Source organism: Calliphora vicina, chromosome 3 (assembly GCF_958450345.1).
Source record: "Calliphora vicina chromosome 3, idCalVici1.1, whole genome shotgun sequence".
Lineage (NCBI taxonomy): Eukaryota > Metazoa > Arthropoda > Insecta > Diptera > Calliphoridae > Calliphora > Calliphora vicina.
The window spans coordinates 23,087,508-23,106,414 of record NC_088782.1 but is presented as its reverse complement, the minus strand read 5'-3'; the positions used below and the strand labels follow the sequence as shown (position 1 = coordinate 23,106,414).

Below are 18,907 nucleotides of genomic sequence, written 5' to 3'. Positions count from 1 at the left end.
CAACTGTAATAAAAAAAGCTCCCTGAAGTATGCAGAACAAATTTAGATATTTTATTTGCAAATAAATAAGAACAGGGTGGTGTGTGTAATTTTTTGTTAAATTTTTTTTTTGTATTGTTATTTAAAAATTTTTTTTTTAAATTTAAAAAAAAAATTTTTAGTTTTTTAATTTTTTTTTGTTGAAAAAAAAATTTTTTTTTAAATTTAAAAATATTTTTTAAAATTTTTTAAATTTAAAAAAAAAATTTTATTTTTAGTTTTTAAAAAATTTTTTTTGTTTTTAATTTTTTTTTGGTGAAAAAATATTTTTTCCGATTTTGACCCATTGTAGGTCCAACTTGTCTATATTAATGACTTAGTAATCCAGATGTAGGTCAAAAATCGAGGTTGTCCTGGTTTTTTCCTCATATCTCAGCCATTTGTGGACCGATTTTGCTGATTTTAAATAGCAAACTTCTCGAAAGCATGTCTGACAGAATTATATCTGGGGTCTTCCGAAAATTGATTTCAACAGACAGACAGGCGGACATGGCTTAATTGACTCCGGTATCTATAATGATCCAGAATATATGTATATACTTTATAGGGTCGGAAATGAAAAATGTAGAAATTACAAACGGAATGACAAACTTATATATACCCTTCTCACGAAGGTGAAGGGTATAAAAAACTGAACATAGAAAATAGCTAAGTTAATGCTAAGTTTAAATAGTGTGGTGCAAATAATTTCATAATTCAAATTCAAATTCCATTCCCTTCACTTTATATTCATTATGAGAGCAAACAGAGAATACGAATTCTTGCAAACGACTAGAAATGAGTTTAAATTAATGCGAAACAACCAGGCCGTAACATACAACGGCTTCTTGGTGATCTCGATAAAAATTCTTAAATTTTTTTTAAATACATCATCCTGATCGATCCAGTTTGCGGAAAATAAGGCATTAGTTAAATTTTGAAATTCAATCTCCATAATAGAGCCATAATAACATACAGGAAAAATTTCTGCCGTCATCGATAAAAAATAAATGCAATAATACAGGATGGTAAAGAGATCGGTAGTAAAAAGAATCACAATCACAATAGCAGCGCACAAATTTATGCTGGTAACTAGAATCTGAAGAAACATATAGAAAGAGATAACCTGTTCCAGTTTGCTGCGATATCTGTGGAAATATAAAATATATTACAATCATAAAATTAACTTAATTAAAGTTAAACTTACAACAATAGATCCTTATGATCTTGTACACATTTCAATAACTCCAAATTATTTTGTAACTTTGTCTTCTTGCCCAGTTTGGCTACTCGCATGCTTAATACATGAATCTGGCCACTCAGCAAAGCCAAATGCATGGCAGCAAACGTATCATTGAGAGCGTTCTGTAATATTTGAAACGACACGCCAACATATTGATAAATATGAGCCACAGTATACAATTCTGTGCTGGCAAATGGATCGAATGGAAAGTAGGCGGGATACAGTAAACGCCACGTGCCCATTAAACCATTTATTAACACCGACAATTCTGCAAACATGCTGGCTCCTATGCACAACATTACAAACATATTCAACACCAGACGTACTTTCTTAAAAACCACATTTTTATAATAGCGTTCCTCGTCTTTGGCCAAACAGATACGCCGGTCCTGCCGCCTTATAATATCGAAAATATTTTCTATGTTGTGAAACTTTAGCCAAATGGCCAGGGTTTTTATGGAGCACACCAAACACGTCAGGTTAATGGTCAAATTTTTAATTATATCAGACATGGTGTTAGTCTGAAATAGACCAATCATCAAATGCAATGGATAGCCGATTGTTACAATAATATTCATGAAAATCGAATAGGCTATATACAGTTGGCGATATTTTTCCGTGGGCAGGAAACCCAAAATCCGCCAACAAATGAAATGTGCGCGAAATATAGTTTCAATTTGCAGATTTGTGGTCATGTTGTTGCGTGTTGCTGCAGTTTAATGATTTGAATGGATGATTTTCCTAACTTTTCTATTGCATTCATTTTGGTTAGTACTCTTATAAGTAGGTGCAAAGGTTGCCAGTTTTATTTCTCCAAACTGTTACTTTATCCCGAAGTCTGATATTCGATATTCGATCCTTCACATACCTTCGTATGTGCTCGTTGTATACACGAGGCTTCTTCCAGGCAAATATCGTGCTACCTCAAGTGCTATCGGCCAGAATTTTGAGAACCTTGTTTCCATTTCGCATGAGGCTATTACAGGAGACTCTTAGAAATGTATAGATGTTTTACAGTAGGAATTACAGCTCGAGCAATAACGACACCAAGGTTAACATTCTACCATATTAATGTCTTCGGAGTACAGTTTAAGCTACGTTTCCTCAAAACACCGTAATCGGCACCGAAAACGGAATTCCATACATTTGCACCGAAAAAAAGTTCGTTTCAGAAATCGGCAACGAAAATTGAGAACGAAACGGCACCGATCAGTAACGAAAAACCTGTAATTTGGGGCCGGAACGAAAACAACTTCAAGTAGGTTGTTTTCTGTGCTGTAGGAACGAAATTATTTTTTAATTCAAATTTAAAGAAAATCAAAATGAATAAAACAAATAAATTTTCTTTATTGGAAGAGAAAAAAATAATGAAATTCTATTTAATGTGCGACATCCAACATTACAAAAAAATTTCGTTTCTGTTTTATGCCGCAACGCATCCAACTGAAACGAAAACAGTTCGGAAACGAGATGGTGACGAACGCCAACGTTTTTCAGTTTCAGTTTTCGTTATCGGCGCCGATTACGGTGTATGCGGAAACCCAGCTTTAGCAGTAGACCTTGAAATATTTCAATTTTGTAATCTGTTTCAGAAACTAAAACTTTGAATCAAAGTTTGGGAATAATTAATTCTTAATTCGGTTTTGTAAATCCGATGATAAACTAAACATTGAAAAGTGCTATTAATGCTAATTCTAGCTACAATTAGTGTGTTGGCATTCCCAATCCCTTCACTTCATATTCATTATGAGAGCAAACAGAGAATACGAATTCTTGCAAACGATTATAAATGAATTTAAATTAATGCGAAACAACCAGGCCATAATATACAAGGGCTTCTTGGTGGTCTCGATAAAAATTCTTATATTTTTTTTAAATATATCATCCTGATCGATCCAGTTTGCAGAAAATAAAGCATTTGTTAAATTTTGAAATTCATTCTCCATAAGAGTGCCATAATAACACACGGGCAAAATTTCTGCCGTCATCGACAAAAAATAAATGAAATAATACACGATGGTAAAGAGATCGGTAGTAAATAGAATCACAAACACAATAGAAGCGCACAAATTTATGCTGGTAACTAGAATCTGAAGAAACATATAGAAGGAAATCACATCCTCCAGTTTGCTGCGATATCTGTGGGAATATAAAATATATTATAATCATAAAATAAACTTAATTAATGTTAAACTTACAACAATAGATCCTTATGATCTTGTATACATTTCAATAACTCCAAATTATTGTCTACCTTTGTCTTTTTCACATCAGTTCCCAGTTTGGCTACTCTCAGGCTTAAAGCATGAATCTGGCCACTCAACAATGCCAAATGCATGGCAGCAAACGTATCATTGAGAACATTCTGCAATATTTGAAATGACACGCCAACATATTGATAAATATGAGCCACAGTGTACAATTTTGTGCTGGCAAATGGATCGAATGGAAAGTAGGCCGGATACATTAAACTCCACGTGCCCATTACACCATTTAACAATACCGCCAGTTCGGCAAACGAACTTGCTCCTATACATAATATTACAAACATATTCAACACCAGACGTACATTCTTAAAAACCACATTTTTATAATAGTATGCCTCATCTCTGGCCAAACAGATGCGCCGGTCCTGCCGCCTAATAATTTCAAACATATTTTCAATGTTGCGAAACTTCAGCCAAATCGCCAGGGTTTTTATGGAGCACACCAAACACGTCAGATTAATGGCCAAATTTTTTATTATATCAGACATGGTGGTACTCTTAAATAGACCAATCATCAAATGCAAAGGATAGCCGATTGTTACAATAATATTCATGAAAATCGAATATGCTATATAGACATGGCGATATTTTTCCGTTGGCAGGAAACCCAAAATGCGCCAACAAATGAAATGTGTGCGAAATATTGATTCACCCTGTAGACTCTTGGTCATCTTGTTGTAATCCGTTTGTTTCAGTAATTGGAAATAAATTCAATACTCTTCTATTCAAGTTTGTTCTCACTTTTATACCTTTATGTAGGTATAATAGGGTGGATCGATTTGTTTGACAAAAAATCGTGGCTAGAAATGATTCTACGAAGAATTCTAAGCAACTAAGGTCTAAAATTGATTTTCACCTTGCAAATCTAAAAATACCAAAAATAGAAACGTTTTTCTTCTGAAGTTTTAATAAAGTTATTAGAAATGTGCAGCCGAATTGATAAATGAAAGAAAAAAGGCCAGAATTATTATCATGTTTCACAACACATACCAGTTAACGCAAATTTTACACATAAATCATATTTTTTTTAATTTCTTAAGGTCGAAATCCATTTTAGACCTATGGTTTCTAAGGCAAAGTTGCTTGTGGCTCCCTTTCATTTTGAAGATTTTTTATTTTTCGATTCCATATAAAGCGACCCACCCTATATGTATAATATTTAAGGTGCTGGTGCTAAACTGTGTTAAAATTTGGTTTATATTTAATTTATGGGAAAATTGTCAATAACACTATGCAACAAATGAAGACTTTTGGAAAAACACAAGATCATGACAGTATAGGTTCGACTCTACTACCAAAGGGTAGTAAAACCCTATACTCAGTTTGTCCATTTTGGTGACCGATTTTTTTTTATGGGCCCCCAAAGTTTCTGAAAATCAGTGGGGCCTCTAAAAAAGGTGTCATCAGTTTTTGGTTAACAGCTAATTCAGACTTTGTGATACGGCTTAACTTTATATGGCAATAATGTAGCTAAGGGTCCGCCAAATAAATTTTGTTAAAATTTGTTTCCAAAAAATAGCTTTTTCGTGCACTTTTGTTGAAAAAATATAGGAAGAAAATTTTTTTTTTTACTTTTTTTAGAATATCTTCCAGGGACTCCTAATTTTTCAATAACAATATTTTGCAAAGTTGTAGCTACGGTAAATCTGAATAACTCTTGTGAACATATCGATGCAATCCGAACATATCTAGGCATTCTAAATAGCTGTCAAAAATCACTTTGTAGCTTAACAATTTTAGTTTTTTACTATTTTTTGACTCTAAAACAAAAATTTTTTGTTAAAAATGTATGTTCGAGTGTATACTTCTCTATTGAACTGGAATAACGAAGAATGGGCAAATCATTATCGGTATGATCCGGGCGCATCACTTTATCCAATCTTGATTACGCAAGACCGGCTTGATGCAAGTTATGAAAAAACATTAAAATTTTTGAAAGTGGGCAAGGTTTGTGGAGCTTCCGAAGAGTAAATATAAGCTTTTTATATAAGTTTTTGATATTGGTGGAAACCTTGTGACTTGGAGATTGACATTTTAGTGAAATGAATAAATTTTGTTTTTTTTTCGGACGTATCTTACCTTAAAAACTAACTATATTATAAAATGGTGATTTTCCACCAAGAAAAATAAAAACTTTGAATTAATGTAAAATTTGAACAGTTACAGACATCACAATAAAATTTGGAAGTAATATAGATCTAAATGTTCTTAAGTCAATGGTATCACCAATGTTGCCATTCTTTGTTTTCAAACATCGAAATTCCTAAAACGGGGAAAATGTGTTCCAAAAACTGAGTTTTTTTTAAGAAAATAGCCCACTTTGACGTTATTTACAGTATGAAAGTAAAACCGTTTTGTATGTATATAAATAATATATAGGGCTATACAAATATGATGAGCTTTTGAGGATCGGTGCTTTGCGTTTTTAGAATTTTTTACTCAAACCTAAAATTTTGTTTCAAAATTGGCCAAGTTTGGATAGCGCTGGGGGGTACAATGTCCGCTTAAGTTAGTCAGATTTTACTTTATACATTTTTGCATTAAGTTCTCTTTCTAGATCATAAAAAAATGTATATAGCCACGAAGAAAATTAGTTTTTTATAAAAGAAAAACTATGGGGACTTTTTTGGGAAAAAACTTAAAAAACACACGCATACAAAGTTGAAATATATAAAAAGAAGCTTCAACTTTGGATGCGTGTAACTTGTTATAGGGACGAACTAATTTTTATCAGGTTTATTTTATTTTCTTTAGAATTTTATCGCAAATATACATCGTATATAAAAAACAAATTTCGACCTTTCGTAGACCCATCATATATAAAATACAAAATAAAGATCGAGCAAAATTTAAAAAAAAAATTTAACTTAAATATCTCTTGAACTAAAAGAGATACCTACAGATAAAAGCATATTTTTGTAGACCTTCTCAAGGACTATCTACATTTTAAATTTCAGCTCATTTGGATCATAAATGGCTTTTTGGCGATTTTTTTTTAAATGTGTGACATTGAGGGTCCACTCACTGATCCCCATTCCGAACACCTCAGCCGAGTAAATAATACAGCACAACATAGATGTGTGGACTTGATCATACTATTTTAACAAAATATCTTTGTTTTAGAGTCATAAAATAGTAAAAACGAAAATTGTTAAGGTACAAAGTGATCTTTATGTGCTATTTAGAGTGACTAGACACGTTCAGAATGCATTGATATGTTCTCAAGAGTTGTTCAACTTTATCGTAGCTACAACTTTGCTAAATATTGTTAGTGAAAAATTAGGAGACTCTGGAAGTTATTCTAAAAAAAAGTAAAAAAAAAATTTTCTTCCTATATTTTTTCAACATAAGTGCACGAAAAAGCAATTTTTTTGGAAAAAAAATTTAACAAAATTTATTTGGCGGTCTCTTAGCTATATTATTGCCATATAAAGTTAAGCCGTATCACAAAGTCTGAATTAGCTGTTAACCGAAAACTGATGACACCTTTTTTAGAGGCCCCACTGATTTTCAGAAACTTTGGGGGCCCATAAAAAAAAATTGGTCACCAAAATGGACAAACTGAGTATAGGGTTTTACTACCCTTTGGTAGTAGAGTCGAACCTATATAGTCATGATCTTGTGTTTTTTTCACTGTTGCACTGTGTAATTGTTTGAGTGAACGAACGCGCTTTATTACGATTTTCTTTGTTGCATATGAATGACGTAAATTAGGGAGTATCGATTGACAGCAAGTTGAATGTGGCTCCCTTAACATTTATTAGGAGAAAATCCTAAATTTATTTCCACAATATAATTTTCCGACCCTATAAAGTATATATATTATGGATGCTTATAGATGGTGGAATCGATTCAGCCATGTCCGTCTGTCTGTTGAAATCAACTTTCCGAAGCACCTAAATAACTTACATACACGGTTCATATATCAATATCTCCAGAATTCTTTCGGCTCGGTTGCTATTTAAAATCGAGAAAATCGGTCCACAAATGGCTGAGATATAATGGAAAAAACATGACAACCTAGATTTTTGACCTACATATATCTGGATTACTAAGTCGTTAATATAGACAATATGGATATCTAATGATAGATATTTCAAAGACCTTTGCAACGACTTATATAAGGCCATATTAAGTTGGAGCTACAATGGATCAAAATCGGAAAAAATATTTTTTAACCCGAATTTTTTTTTCACCAAAAGTTTTTTTTTCAATAAATATTAAAAAAAAAATTGAAAATTTAACAAAACAATTGGAAAAAAATTTTGTTTACCTAAAAATATTTAAAATTTTAAAACAATTGGAAAAAAAATTTTGTTTACCTAAAAATATTTAAAATTTTTATTTCGAAATATAATTTGGTGAAGAGTATATAAGTTTCGGCACAGTCGAGTATAGCTCTCTACGTTTCCGCATACACAGTAATTGGCACCGAAAACGAAATTCCATACATTTGCACCGAAAAAAAGTTCGTTTCAGAAATTGGGAACGAAACGGCACCGATCAGTAACGAAAAACCTGTCATTTGGGGCCGGAACGAAAATAACAACAAAATTATTTTAATTATTTTTTTTTTAAATTTAAAGAAAATCAAAATGAATAAAAACAAGTAAGAGAGCTATATTCGGCTGTGCCGAATCTTATATACCCTTCACCAAATTATACTTTAAAATAAATATTTTTAGGTAAACAAAATTTATTTTTTTTTAATTGTTTTTCCAATTTTTTTTTTTTTTTAAATTGTTTTTTATTTTTTTTTTTTAAAAAGTTTCTTCCAAATTTTTTTAAAAAATTTTATTTTAAATTTTTTTAAAAAATTTATTTTTTTTTTTGGAAAAAAATTTATGACAAAAAAAATGTTTTGATGAAAAAAAATTCGGTTTAAAAAATATTTTCCCGATTTTGACCCATTGTAGGTCCAACTTACTATAGCCTTATCTACATCGTTGCAATGGACTTTGAAATATCTATCGTTAGATATCCATATTGTCTATATTAATGACTTAGTAATCCAGATATAGATCAAAAATAGGTAAAAAATCGAGGTTGTCCCGGTTTTGCTCATATCTCCGTTATTTATGGACCGATTTTGCTGATTGTAAATAGCAAACTTCTCGAAAGCATGTCTGACAGAATTATTGAAGATTTGGATCCCGAAGATATCTGGGGTCTTCAGAAAATTGATTTCAACAGACAGACGGACATGGCTTAATCGACTCCGCTATCTATAAGGATCCAGAATATATATGCTTTATAGGGTCGGAAAAGAAAAACGTAGAAATTACATACGGAATGACAAAGGTGAAGGGTATAAAAACAACTTTGGAAAAAAAAATTGTTTACCTAAAAATATTTAAAATTTTTATTTTGAAGTATAATTTGGTGAAGAGTATTTAAGTTTCGGCACAGCCGAATATAGCTCTCTTACTTGTAACTATTATTTCTGTTACTCTTGGGTCTTTGGCAAGCATGTAAAATTTACTTAAATACTTATCATAATAAAACTGTTCCTCCCCAATATTTTGTGTAGGGTATTGTGGGGTCTTGCTTAAATCTATAAATATTTAATTACAATTTGCCATAATTCGGTAATACATTGTATAGAGTATCATTAATTATATTATGAACCCAACCATTTATAAACTCGTGCAAACTACAGTCACCACATATTTACAAAAGGGCTAATGAATGAGTGTGAGTGCTTTTAACATCAATCATATTAATTATGTAGGAAAAAAAGATTAATTTACACACCATATTGAAATAATTGCATTTTTGATATTGGATTTTTAACCCATTTTCAGTTCAAAACATTTAATATTTCACATTGTTGCCTGATTCAATTACCAATATACATATTCCCAAATATCTTCACTGTTTCCAAAGTTATCACAAAGGATCATAGGCAAATTTTAATGACTTTTTTATAAAAAAATAAATTGTTTAATGGCTCATTATTTTAGGCCTTACATAGTTAAATAAAATTAAAAAAATTTGTTTGATAATAAAAAAATTCAAAGTCAGTAGTTTAAGGAAGCATACATATTTATTTCTTTTCAATACAAATATTCGTCTTAAACTTTCCTGAATCATAACCAGACCAATAAGCTTTTCATATTTTTTTTTCTTTGTTTATTATTTCATTCCTTTGAATTATTTTCTTCTTATTTTGTACCTATATTCTTATGAATTAGACTTGCTTGAGACTTAAAAATCTGGCACGAATTTGACATTTACCTTGAAATAAAAAAAATATAACATTTTCATTTAACAGGAAATCAACAAACCTTAATAAAAAATAAGCCTTCAAGTATGCTGTACTTTTTAATACTCTCATCAATGAAAGGTTTAATTCTCTCAGGACATGTTGATGTGTTTTGTTTATTTATTTTTTTTTAATATTTAATTTTTCACAAGTTCATTGAACTTAAATGCCGGGAATTTTTGCTCAATGGTCACTAAAACACACAGACACCAAAAATAACTAGCAATTTAAACATAAATAATAAATTAATTTATGTCATTTTCATTTAGTCATACACTTGAGAGCGACTTTTCTATATTAGTTTTGTTGTGTGTCTGTGTAAATGTGTGGACAGTGAGTGGCAAATGGTCAATAAAAGAGAATGGAAAGAGAAGATAATTCTAGTATGTAGAACAAGGATGGAAAATGCAGTACTATTGTGCTTACTTTAGTATTTAGATTAAACTAATGATGATAGTAGGAATAAATTAATCAATCTGTAAATTAATTAAGCATTTACATCTACTTTTGTTTTTATACCCTTCACATTCGTGAGAAGGGTACATATAATGGAATTGTAATTTCCACAATATAATTTTCCGACCCTATAAAGTATCTATATTCTGGATCCTTATAGATAGCGGAGTCGATTAAGCCATGTCCGTCTGTCTGTTGAAATCAACTTTCCGAAGCCCCAAATAACTTACATACACGCGTCATACATCAATATCTCCGGTATTCTTCCGGCTCGGTTGCTATTTAAAATCGAGAAAATCGGTCCACTGACCGAGATATAAGTGAAAAATATCCTATACATATCTAGATTACTATATCATTAATATAGACAACATGGATATCTAATGATAGATATTTCAAAGACCTTTGCAACGACTTATATAACACCATAGTAAGTTGGACCTACAATGGGTCAAAATCGGAAAAAATATTTTTTAACCCGAATTTTTTTCGCTAAATATTAAAAAAAATTAAAATTCAAAAAACAAATTTAAAAAAATAATTCGAAAAATTTTTTTCCAAAAAATAAATTTTGTTTAACTAAAAATATTCGTATTCTTGGTATTGAAATTTGTAACAACTCTTTATTTATTCAAATTTTTTAGTTGTTTTAATACACACACACGTTTATAATTCACAACATATACAACACACTGTAAGGTAGTTAATTTATCTTTACTTAATGATGCTTCAAATTAGACTGGCTGTCTGACTGATTGATGTTCTCACGGCCAACTTAAATAAACTGTATTACTATCTAGAACTTTCCAGCTCCATCTATCGATGCTTCTTGAAAGCTCTATTTCTACAATGATCAAATCAAAGCTTTTATTCAATGTTATGTTAACTGCTGTTAATCAATCATTAAATCGTGAATTCAAATACAATTTCGTAACAATATGGATTCCGTGCAAAAAGAAGTGCTCATCTTTTGAGGCCAAGAACGAATCAAGCCAATACCGGATACTCTGTTCTGAAGTGATACGTCTGGTTGCCTGGTTGGCCAGGCTTCAGATACGAGCTCTTACGTTTCGGGTTACCGTAATATATTCGTTTTTCATCGCATTTAGTGATTCGGTACAAAAATTATTTGCTTTTATAGCGTTTTAGCATCATTTTGGACTTGCAAAATCGTCTTTTTTGAAACGTTTTGAAATTACTTATTGAGTAGCTCCCAATGATTTAGCAAGCACTTTGTCAGCGGCACTTTGTTTTAAATTAAAGATGTAAAGAAAAACTTCCCGCATATGACATATGACCATTTTTCAATAACTAATTAAGAATCAATTGATAACAATCTTCATGGTGTTGTACTGCTCTTTTTTGTCATAAATAGTTGGCATCACTGCTTAAGAGCTCTAATTTATTCATTCTCTCACTTGGAGTTGCCAGTTATTTTAATATTTTTGTGTGAATGCCTAGGAAGAAGAAGAAAAATACTAAAATAGCCCTGGTACTTTACACATCCCCAGAGAGAATAATCTAATGGCTTCAAATCAAATGAACAAGGTGGCCAGTTAACAGGTCCATTTGAATTTGAATTATTCTTTCTAAACGCAACCGAACTTAAGGCCTGTTTCACGATGTCCAAAGAAAAATGATTCGAACAAATTTGTATGAAAACTATTCGAAAGAATTTTAAAAACTGAGTGTTTTGCATACAAATTTTTTCGACTCATTTTTCTTTTGAAATCGTGAAACAGGCCATTTATGTGCTGTTTTTCTATAGCGAACGAGTACTTTGAGTGGAAATTTAACATGTGTTTTGTTATTGTAACAAAAACAAAATACATGTAAAACGTTCACTCAAAACGCTCATTCGCTATAGAAAAACAGCACATAAGTTTATTTACATTTTCTCTAAGAAGCGGAATCCGCGAGTTTCTATTACTAATTAATTTTTCCAAAATATCAAATTAACAATTGAAGAATGAAAATTTCATGAGATTCATTGTTAGAATAATAAACGTATCGGATATTTTAAAGTATTTTTAACGCTATTAAATATTAGTCACATTGTTTGTTTAAATCGATTTCCAGCTAAAGTGGGTTAAATATGCTCCGGTTTACATAATTTTTTTTTTATTATTTTCATATTAAATAATATTTATTTTTTTTTTGTTTGCTTTATATATATTATATGTGAAGAATTTTAATTATTTGCAAAAAAAAAAAAAAAAAAAATTGTTGCTTGTGAACTTAAACATACGTACATTAAGAGGGCATCTATTGATGTGGAAGAATAAGAAATCCAGTAGTAAATCTCAAGCTGTGGTTTTAACATTATTAACCTCCATTAACACGAAGCCTGGTTAGGTGTTAACTAATAGTTATAATGTCGGTTAAAATTATTGTTGTATGAAAACTGTCAGTATAACTATTAGTTAAAACATAACCAGACTTCGTGTTAATGGGGGTAAGAATTTAAATTGGACAAAAAAAGTTTTACTATTATTTTTTTTTAAATGTTCAAACGAAGTTTAATTCTTATTCACCACTTACCATATAACTCCCTGTTTCTAAACACCTCCCTAATAATATTTCCATACAATCTGCGACATTCATGTATTATTTTCCATTGTTTATGCACGAAGTATGTGATATTTTGTACTTGATATTTATACATAGTAAAATCTTTTGTTTTTAACCATGTCATTATGTAATCAATATCTCTTTTCTATATTTATTTACTTGTATTTTTTTTCAAATGTTTTCAATAGCCATTGGTTTCCATTTGGCAAAATCTATGTCACCAAGTGCATTTAAATTTATTTGTGCTTTTCTTTCTTTTTTTTGTGAATATGAGAACTGCCGTGTCTGTGCGTGTCTTATGAATTCTTAAAAAATTCACTTCGAATTCTAAAATTTCAAGATCAAATTTAAATTAATTGAAAATTTGTTTAATTTTACTAATTTGAAAAAATATTTCCGAAACTATAAATTCTACTTTATAAAAAACCTCCCTAGAAGAGAACTAGCTTTTTTTGTGAATATGAGAACTGCAGTGTCTGTGCGTCTCTTATGAATTCTTAAAAATTCACTTCAAATTCTAAAATTTCAAGATCAAATTTAAATTAATTGAAAATTTGTTTAATTTTATTAATTTGAAAAAATATTTCCGAAACTATAAATTCTACTTTATAAAAAACCTCCCTAGAAGAGAACTAGCTCAAATCTATTCATTTGACTGGATGTAAAATTGGGAGATGGAAAATCAGTGTCGGATTTCATAGAATTTAGGCCCATAAACAGTTCGTTTCTTAACATTATTTTTACTGTGTTAAAGTTGAATTTTTCCGTTACATTTTTCTACCATTCATCCCCTCCTTTTTATTAACATTTTGTTGGCACCACATACAAATAAAGAGATTAAACATTCATTCGATGATAATGATACCAAATAAATAATACCAACCGCAATTCTGTATTAATTTTTGCCCCCACAGGAGAAAAAAAAATATGTGTTATTGTGGCAAATAATGAGAAAGTGTTGCTCCAATTCAGCACCAACAACTGCTTTTTACATACATGAAACGTGAGGAGTAGAAAATTTGCAAGTTATTGGTTGTTGGAGAAGAGTGGCGAGGGGACTAGTTGTTGTTTGTTAAACAATAACACAATTTTAATCGAAAGATAACAAGCCAATTTCTGAGAGAAAATAAGGGGGGTTAAAAAAAAACCAAAGCAAACAATAAATAACACATGCATGCATTGCCATATGTGTGAACTAAATTGTTTCAGTAGAATCAAAACCCGGGAATGGGGAATTCCCCAAAAAAATCAGTTCAGTTTCAGTTCAGTTTCAGTTCAGTTTCAGTTCAGTTTCAGTTCAGTTTCAGTTCAGTTTCAGTTCAGTTTCAGTTCAGTTTCAGTTCAGTTTCAGTTCAGTTTCAGTTCAGTTTCAGTTCAGTTTCAGTTCAGTTTCAGTTCAGTTTCAGTTCAGTTTCAGTTCAGTTTCAGTTCAGTTTCAGTTCAGTTTCAGTTCAGTTTCAGTTCAGTTTCAGTTCAGTTTCAGTTCAGTTTCAGTTCAGTTTCAGTTCAGTTTCAGTTCAGTTTCAGTTCAGTTTCAGTTCAGTTTCAGTTCAGTTTCAGTTCAGTTTCAGTTCAGTTTCAGTTCAGTTTCAGTTCAGTTTCAGTTCAGTTTCAGTTCAGTTTCAGTTCAGTTTCAGTTCAGTTTCAGTTCAGTTTCAGTTCAGTTTCAGTTCAGTTCAGTTTCAGTTCAGTTCAGTTTCAATTCAGTTTCAGTTCAGTTTCAGTTCAGTTCAGTTTCAGTTTCAGTTTCAGTTCAGTTTCAGTTCAGTTTCAGTTTCAGTTCAGTTTCAGTTCAGTTTCAGTTCAGTTTCAGTTCAGTTTCAGTTCAGTTTCAGTTCAGTTTCAGTTCAGTTTCAGTTCAGTTTCAGTTCAGTTTCAGTTCAGTTTCAGTTCAGTTTCAGTTCAGTTTCAGTTCTGTTACACCTCTGTTTCAGTTCAGTTTCAGTTCAGTTTCAGTTCTGTTACACCTCTGTTTCAGTTCAGTTTCAGTTCTGTTTCAATTTAATTTCAGTTTCCCCCCAAAGTAAAATGATACAATAAATAATAAACATTGTTTAATATTTTAATTAAATTATTGATTTTCAAGGGTTAAATGAGGTTATACAATTTTAATTGCAATTTGTATTTGCATCTTTTTAGTTTTAATACATATTTTGAATTTTACACTGTCAATTAATATAATTGACATGTAATTCTCATGTTGCTTTTATTTCCCCGGTTAATTATACTTTATAATTGAAAATACAAACAAAAACGTAAAAACAATTGTAATGGAAAACAATATGCTTGAAAGATGAGCGAAATGGCGTTGAACAAAATTATATCAAGATTAATTGAAATATGAATACTGAACACTGAACAAGTTGGAGTGATATATACGACTTTGGCGACTCTTTTATATCGTTCACCTTAACAAAAGTCCCCATATATGTTTCGTAATACCTGATAAAATACGTCTATATATGTAAAATTACTTAACTTATGTTGAGTTACGTTATTATGCGCTATTGCCACAGATTTATTTTAAATATTTATACTTATTGTAGCAGCTCATTTGCCAAGTTTGTCAACGAGTATGGAACATTTTCTCAAATTAACATAAAAACCCATTGAACCAAATAAAATGGAACCTGGATATAGTTGGAACTGTAACATCCACATAGAAATAAATTCAAATACAAAATACATAAATGTACCGATGGATGTCTTTTTATATTTAGTTTTACTTTCGTTTAGTTATAAATTTAGAAGATTAAAAATAAAATGAACAATATATGTATATATTTTTTGCAATTGCCAAACAAACAAAAGCCAGCAACATTATCTCATATCCAGCAACTGAAATGAATAGTAAAAATAATAATAATAAAGAAAAAAACTTTTAAAAATTATTATAAATCAAACTACAGACAACTTGTACTTAAAATAATTGCCACAAAAATAAATAGAACATAAACAATTCGCAAAACTACATAAAAAAATCACATAAAAAGAAACAAGATTAAAATGTATCATAAAAATTAAAATATTAGGAAAAAAGTGAATTTGTTATACTCCAAATAAAACAGAAATAAAAACGTTTTTTTTTGTAATTTATTGACATCATCCTACTCAAGAGCAAACCATTTTATTTGAATACTGTTGAAAGTGATCACATTGAATGATCGACAAACAACACCATCACACTTTCCGCTCTGGGCAAATAAATGCTAATGAACTGGAAATAAAATTAAATCTTTAAAAAATCAAATATTTGTTTAATAAAATCGCAAAAAAAAAATCATTTAGTTCTCAAATTCAATTAACAAATATTGTGTAATACTTTAGAAATTTATTTTGCTGTGTTGAAATTTATTGTTTTTATATAGCGCATCCATGAAATGTGACGTACGCATCTCTTTCTACTTGGTTTTTAGCTTAAAAAAGGAGTGTCTCTATAATTAATGCTGTTTTGTTTTTTTTTTTTTATTTTTTACAACCAAAATTGATTTGAAATAGTTTACACATAAAAATAGTTCAATCATAGGAAAAAAATACGATAAAAAATGAAGCAATCGAAAGTAATGAAAAAAGTTAGAATGTACAGAATTAGTGCTAAAGCAGGAGATGCCAACCTGAATAGTGATTTTCGTGGTTTACTTTAGACAGTGCAGCCAACTTTCTGCTAGTTTTTTTATAATTTCAGTTCAGTTTCACTTAAGATTCACTTCAATCTCAGTTCATCACTTCAATCTCAGTACAGTTTCAGTTCAGTTTCAGTTCAGTTTCAGTTCAGTTTCAGTTCAGTTTCAGTTCAGTTTCAGTTCAGTTTCAGTTCAGTTTCAGTTCAGTTTCAGTTCAGTTTCAGTTCAGTTTCAGTTCAGTTTCAGTTCAGTTTCAGTTCAGTTTCAGTTCAGTTTCAGTTCAGTTTCAGTTCAGTTTCAGTTCAGTTTCAGTTCAGTTTCAGTTCAGTTTCAGTTCAGTTTCAGTTCAGTTTCAGTTCAGTTTCAGTTCAGTTTCAGTTCAGTTCAGTTTCAGTTCAGTTTCAGTTCAGTTTCAGTTCAGTTTCAGTTCAGTTTCAGTTCAGTTTCAGTTCAGTTTCAGTTCAGTTTCAGTTCAATTTCAGTTCCAGTTCAGTCTCAGTTCCAGTTCAGTTTCGTTTCAGTTTCTGTTCAGTTCAGTTCAGTTTCAGTTTCAGTTCAGTTTCAGTTCAGTTCAGTTTCAGTTCAGTTTCAGTTCAGTTTCAGTTCAGTTTCAGTTCAGTTTCAGTTCAGTTTCAGTTCAGTTTCAGTTCAGTTTCAGTTCAGTTTCAGTTCAGTTTCAGTTCAGTTTCAGTTCAGTTTCAGTTCAGTTTCAGTTCAGTTTCAGTTCAGTTTCAGTTCAGTTTCAGTTCAGTTTCAGTTCAGTTCAGTTTCAGTTCAGTTTCAGTTCAGTTTCAGTTCAGTTTCGTTTCAGTTTCACTTCCGTTTCAGGTTCAGTTTTTCTATCTTGCGTTTTACTTTTTATTATATTCTGTGATAGTATAGAGGTGTCAGGTTAAACAGCGTTAGGTCATGTTACGAGTTCAAATACATGCTCTTTCTAAAAAAAAAATTACAAAAAACATTTTGTTAAATTCTTTACTAAACTTTTATTTATTTTATTATCTATTTACAGACACATTCCAAAGGCCAAAGCTACAGCTATTGCAGATACGCCCGAATTAAAAAGAATAGCGGAAAATACTAAAATCCAATCGAATGTAAAGTATCATGAAGATTTTGAAAAGGCTAAAGGCAAATTTACCCAGGTCAGTCTCAACAACAAACATTTTGTTGTGTATGTAATGTTGCATGTATTTTTTTTTTTTTTTTGAGTAACTTTATTTTGTAACAAATGGAATAAAACACCGTAAAAAAGGCGTTAACTTGTTCATAGTAAAAAAAATAACACAAAAAAGAAACAGATTTCAAAATATTGCGTTACTTTGGCCTCTACCAGGCTTCAGTAGAGTATCACATGATTTAATTTCATTCCATTCCACATTCGCCATGTACATACTTAAGTGGAATGAGAAGAAGTGTTGTTGCCCACTTACCACGAGGCAAAGATTTACCATTTAGTTTTAGTTTATTTTAGTTTACATTTATTTTAGTTTACATTTTTCTAACCTCTTTTTTTCATTACATTTTTTTTGGTTAAACTCATTTAATAATTCCACCTCATGTTATCTGTCTTTTACACTTCTTCCGCTGCTGTTACTCACTCTCCTCACCCATATTGTGGAACATTGATGACAGGTCGCCGATGATCCTGAAACGTTGCGTATTAAACAAAATACAAAAATCATATCAAATGTGGCCTATCATGGTGATTTGGAGAAAAAAGCTGCCATGGAAAAACAACGCGGTGCCGCCGAAGCCTCTGAAAATTTAAAAGGTGGGTATTAAAGAGAAACTATAAAAAATAGTGTTCCTTTATAAGTAGACAGACAGACATCCATCTGAGAACAAACGGATGTATTTTTATATCATCATTTGTCTGTTTATTCTTCTAAAAGTCTCTAAAATTTAACGCATGATATAAATTGTATGTTTAATTTTGCATGCATGAGTACAAATACGAATATTTATGTCTTATATATTTCAACAATTAATTAAATTATTTCACTCAAACTTAAGTTTGTGTGAAAATAATTTGATTACGTCAATAATTCGTGTGTGAATTTCATTTAATGTTTATTTAATAAATTTTCAGTTTTATTAGGAAGTTTTGTTAACATCTATGTTTTTCGTTTTAATATTAATTTTGTTTTTTAGCAAAATCATTTAGTTATGTTATTTTTAAATGCTCATTTATTAAATTTGTTAATTTAGTGAAATACATTAACACGCTAGTGTTATCGAAAGCAAATAGATATGTGTGTCAATATCTGTAGATTGTATTATATTCTGTTGCTATCAATCATTTATGACAATTTATTTGTATGGTTCGCTAACATTTAACTGGAACTGAACTTGAAAATAAACTGAAACTGAACTTGAACATAAACTGAACTGAAACAAAACTGAAACTGAACTTAAACTGAACTGAAACTGAACTGAACTGAAACTGAAACTGAACTGAAAC

At 30.5% G+C, this 18,907-nt stretch overlaps 2 protein-coding genes across 4 annotated transcripts in view; one reads left to right on the top strand and one right to left on the bottom strand.

The window, feature by feature from the left end:
- Positions 1–18,907, top strand: part of Lasp (lasp) — a 128,489-nt gene that overhangs the window by 97,738 nt on the left and 11,844 nt on the right. For all 3 annotated transcript variants that reach the window (XM_065506335.1, XM_065506336.1, XM_065506338.1), the window contains exons 3-4: positions 17,456–17,588; positions 18,079–18,217. In XM_065506335.1, coding sequence (XP_065362407.1) covers positions 17,456–17,588; positions 18,079–18,217 — 272 coding nt within the window. The remainder of the gene's footprint in view (positions 1–17,455; positions 17,589–18,078; positions 18,218–18,907) is intronic.
- Positions 758–4,199, bottom strand: LOC135953713 (uncharacterized). The gene is made up of 5 exons (XM_065503691.1): positions 3,460–4,199; positions 2,996–3,400; positions 2,130–2,215; positions 1,226–1,970; positions 758–1,166 (listed from the first exon to the last, which is right to left on the bottom strand). Exons 1-5 carry the CDS (start codon positions 4,197–4,199, stop codon positions 758–760), a joined length of 2,385 nt encoding a protein of 794 aa, XP_065359763.1.

Coding starts and splice junctions, on each gene's coding strand:
- LOC135953713 (XM_065503691.1), bottom strand. CDS start 4,199: ATGACCAAGAGTCTACAGGGTGAATCAATATTTCGCACACATTTCATT. Junction 3,401..3,459: donor GATCATAAGGATCTATTGTT/GTAAGTTTAACA, acceptor ATATTCCCACAG/ATATCGCAGCAAACTGGAGG. Junction 1,971..2,129: donor TACAACGAGCACATACGAAG/GTATGTGAAGGA, acceptor ATTAAACTGCAG/CAACACGCAACAACATGACC.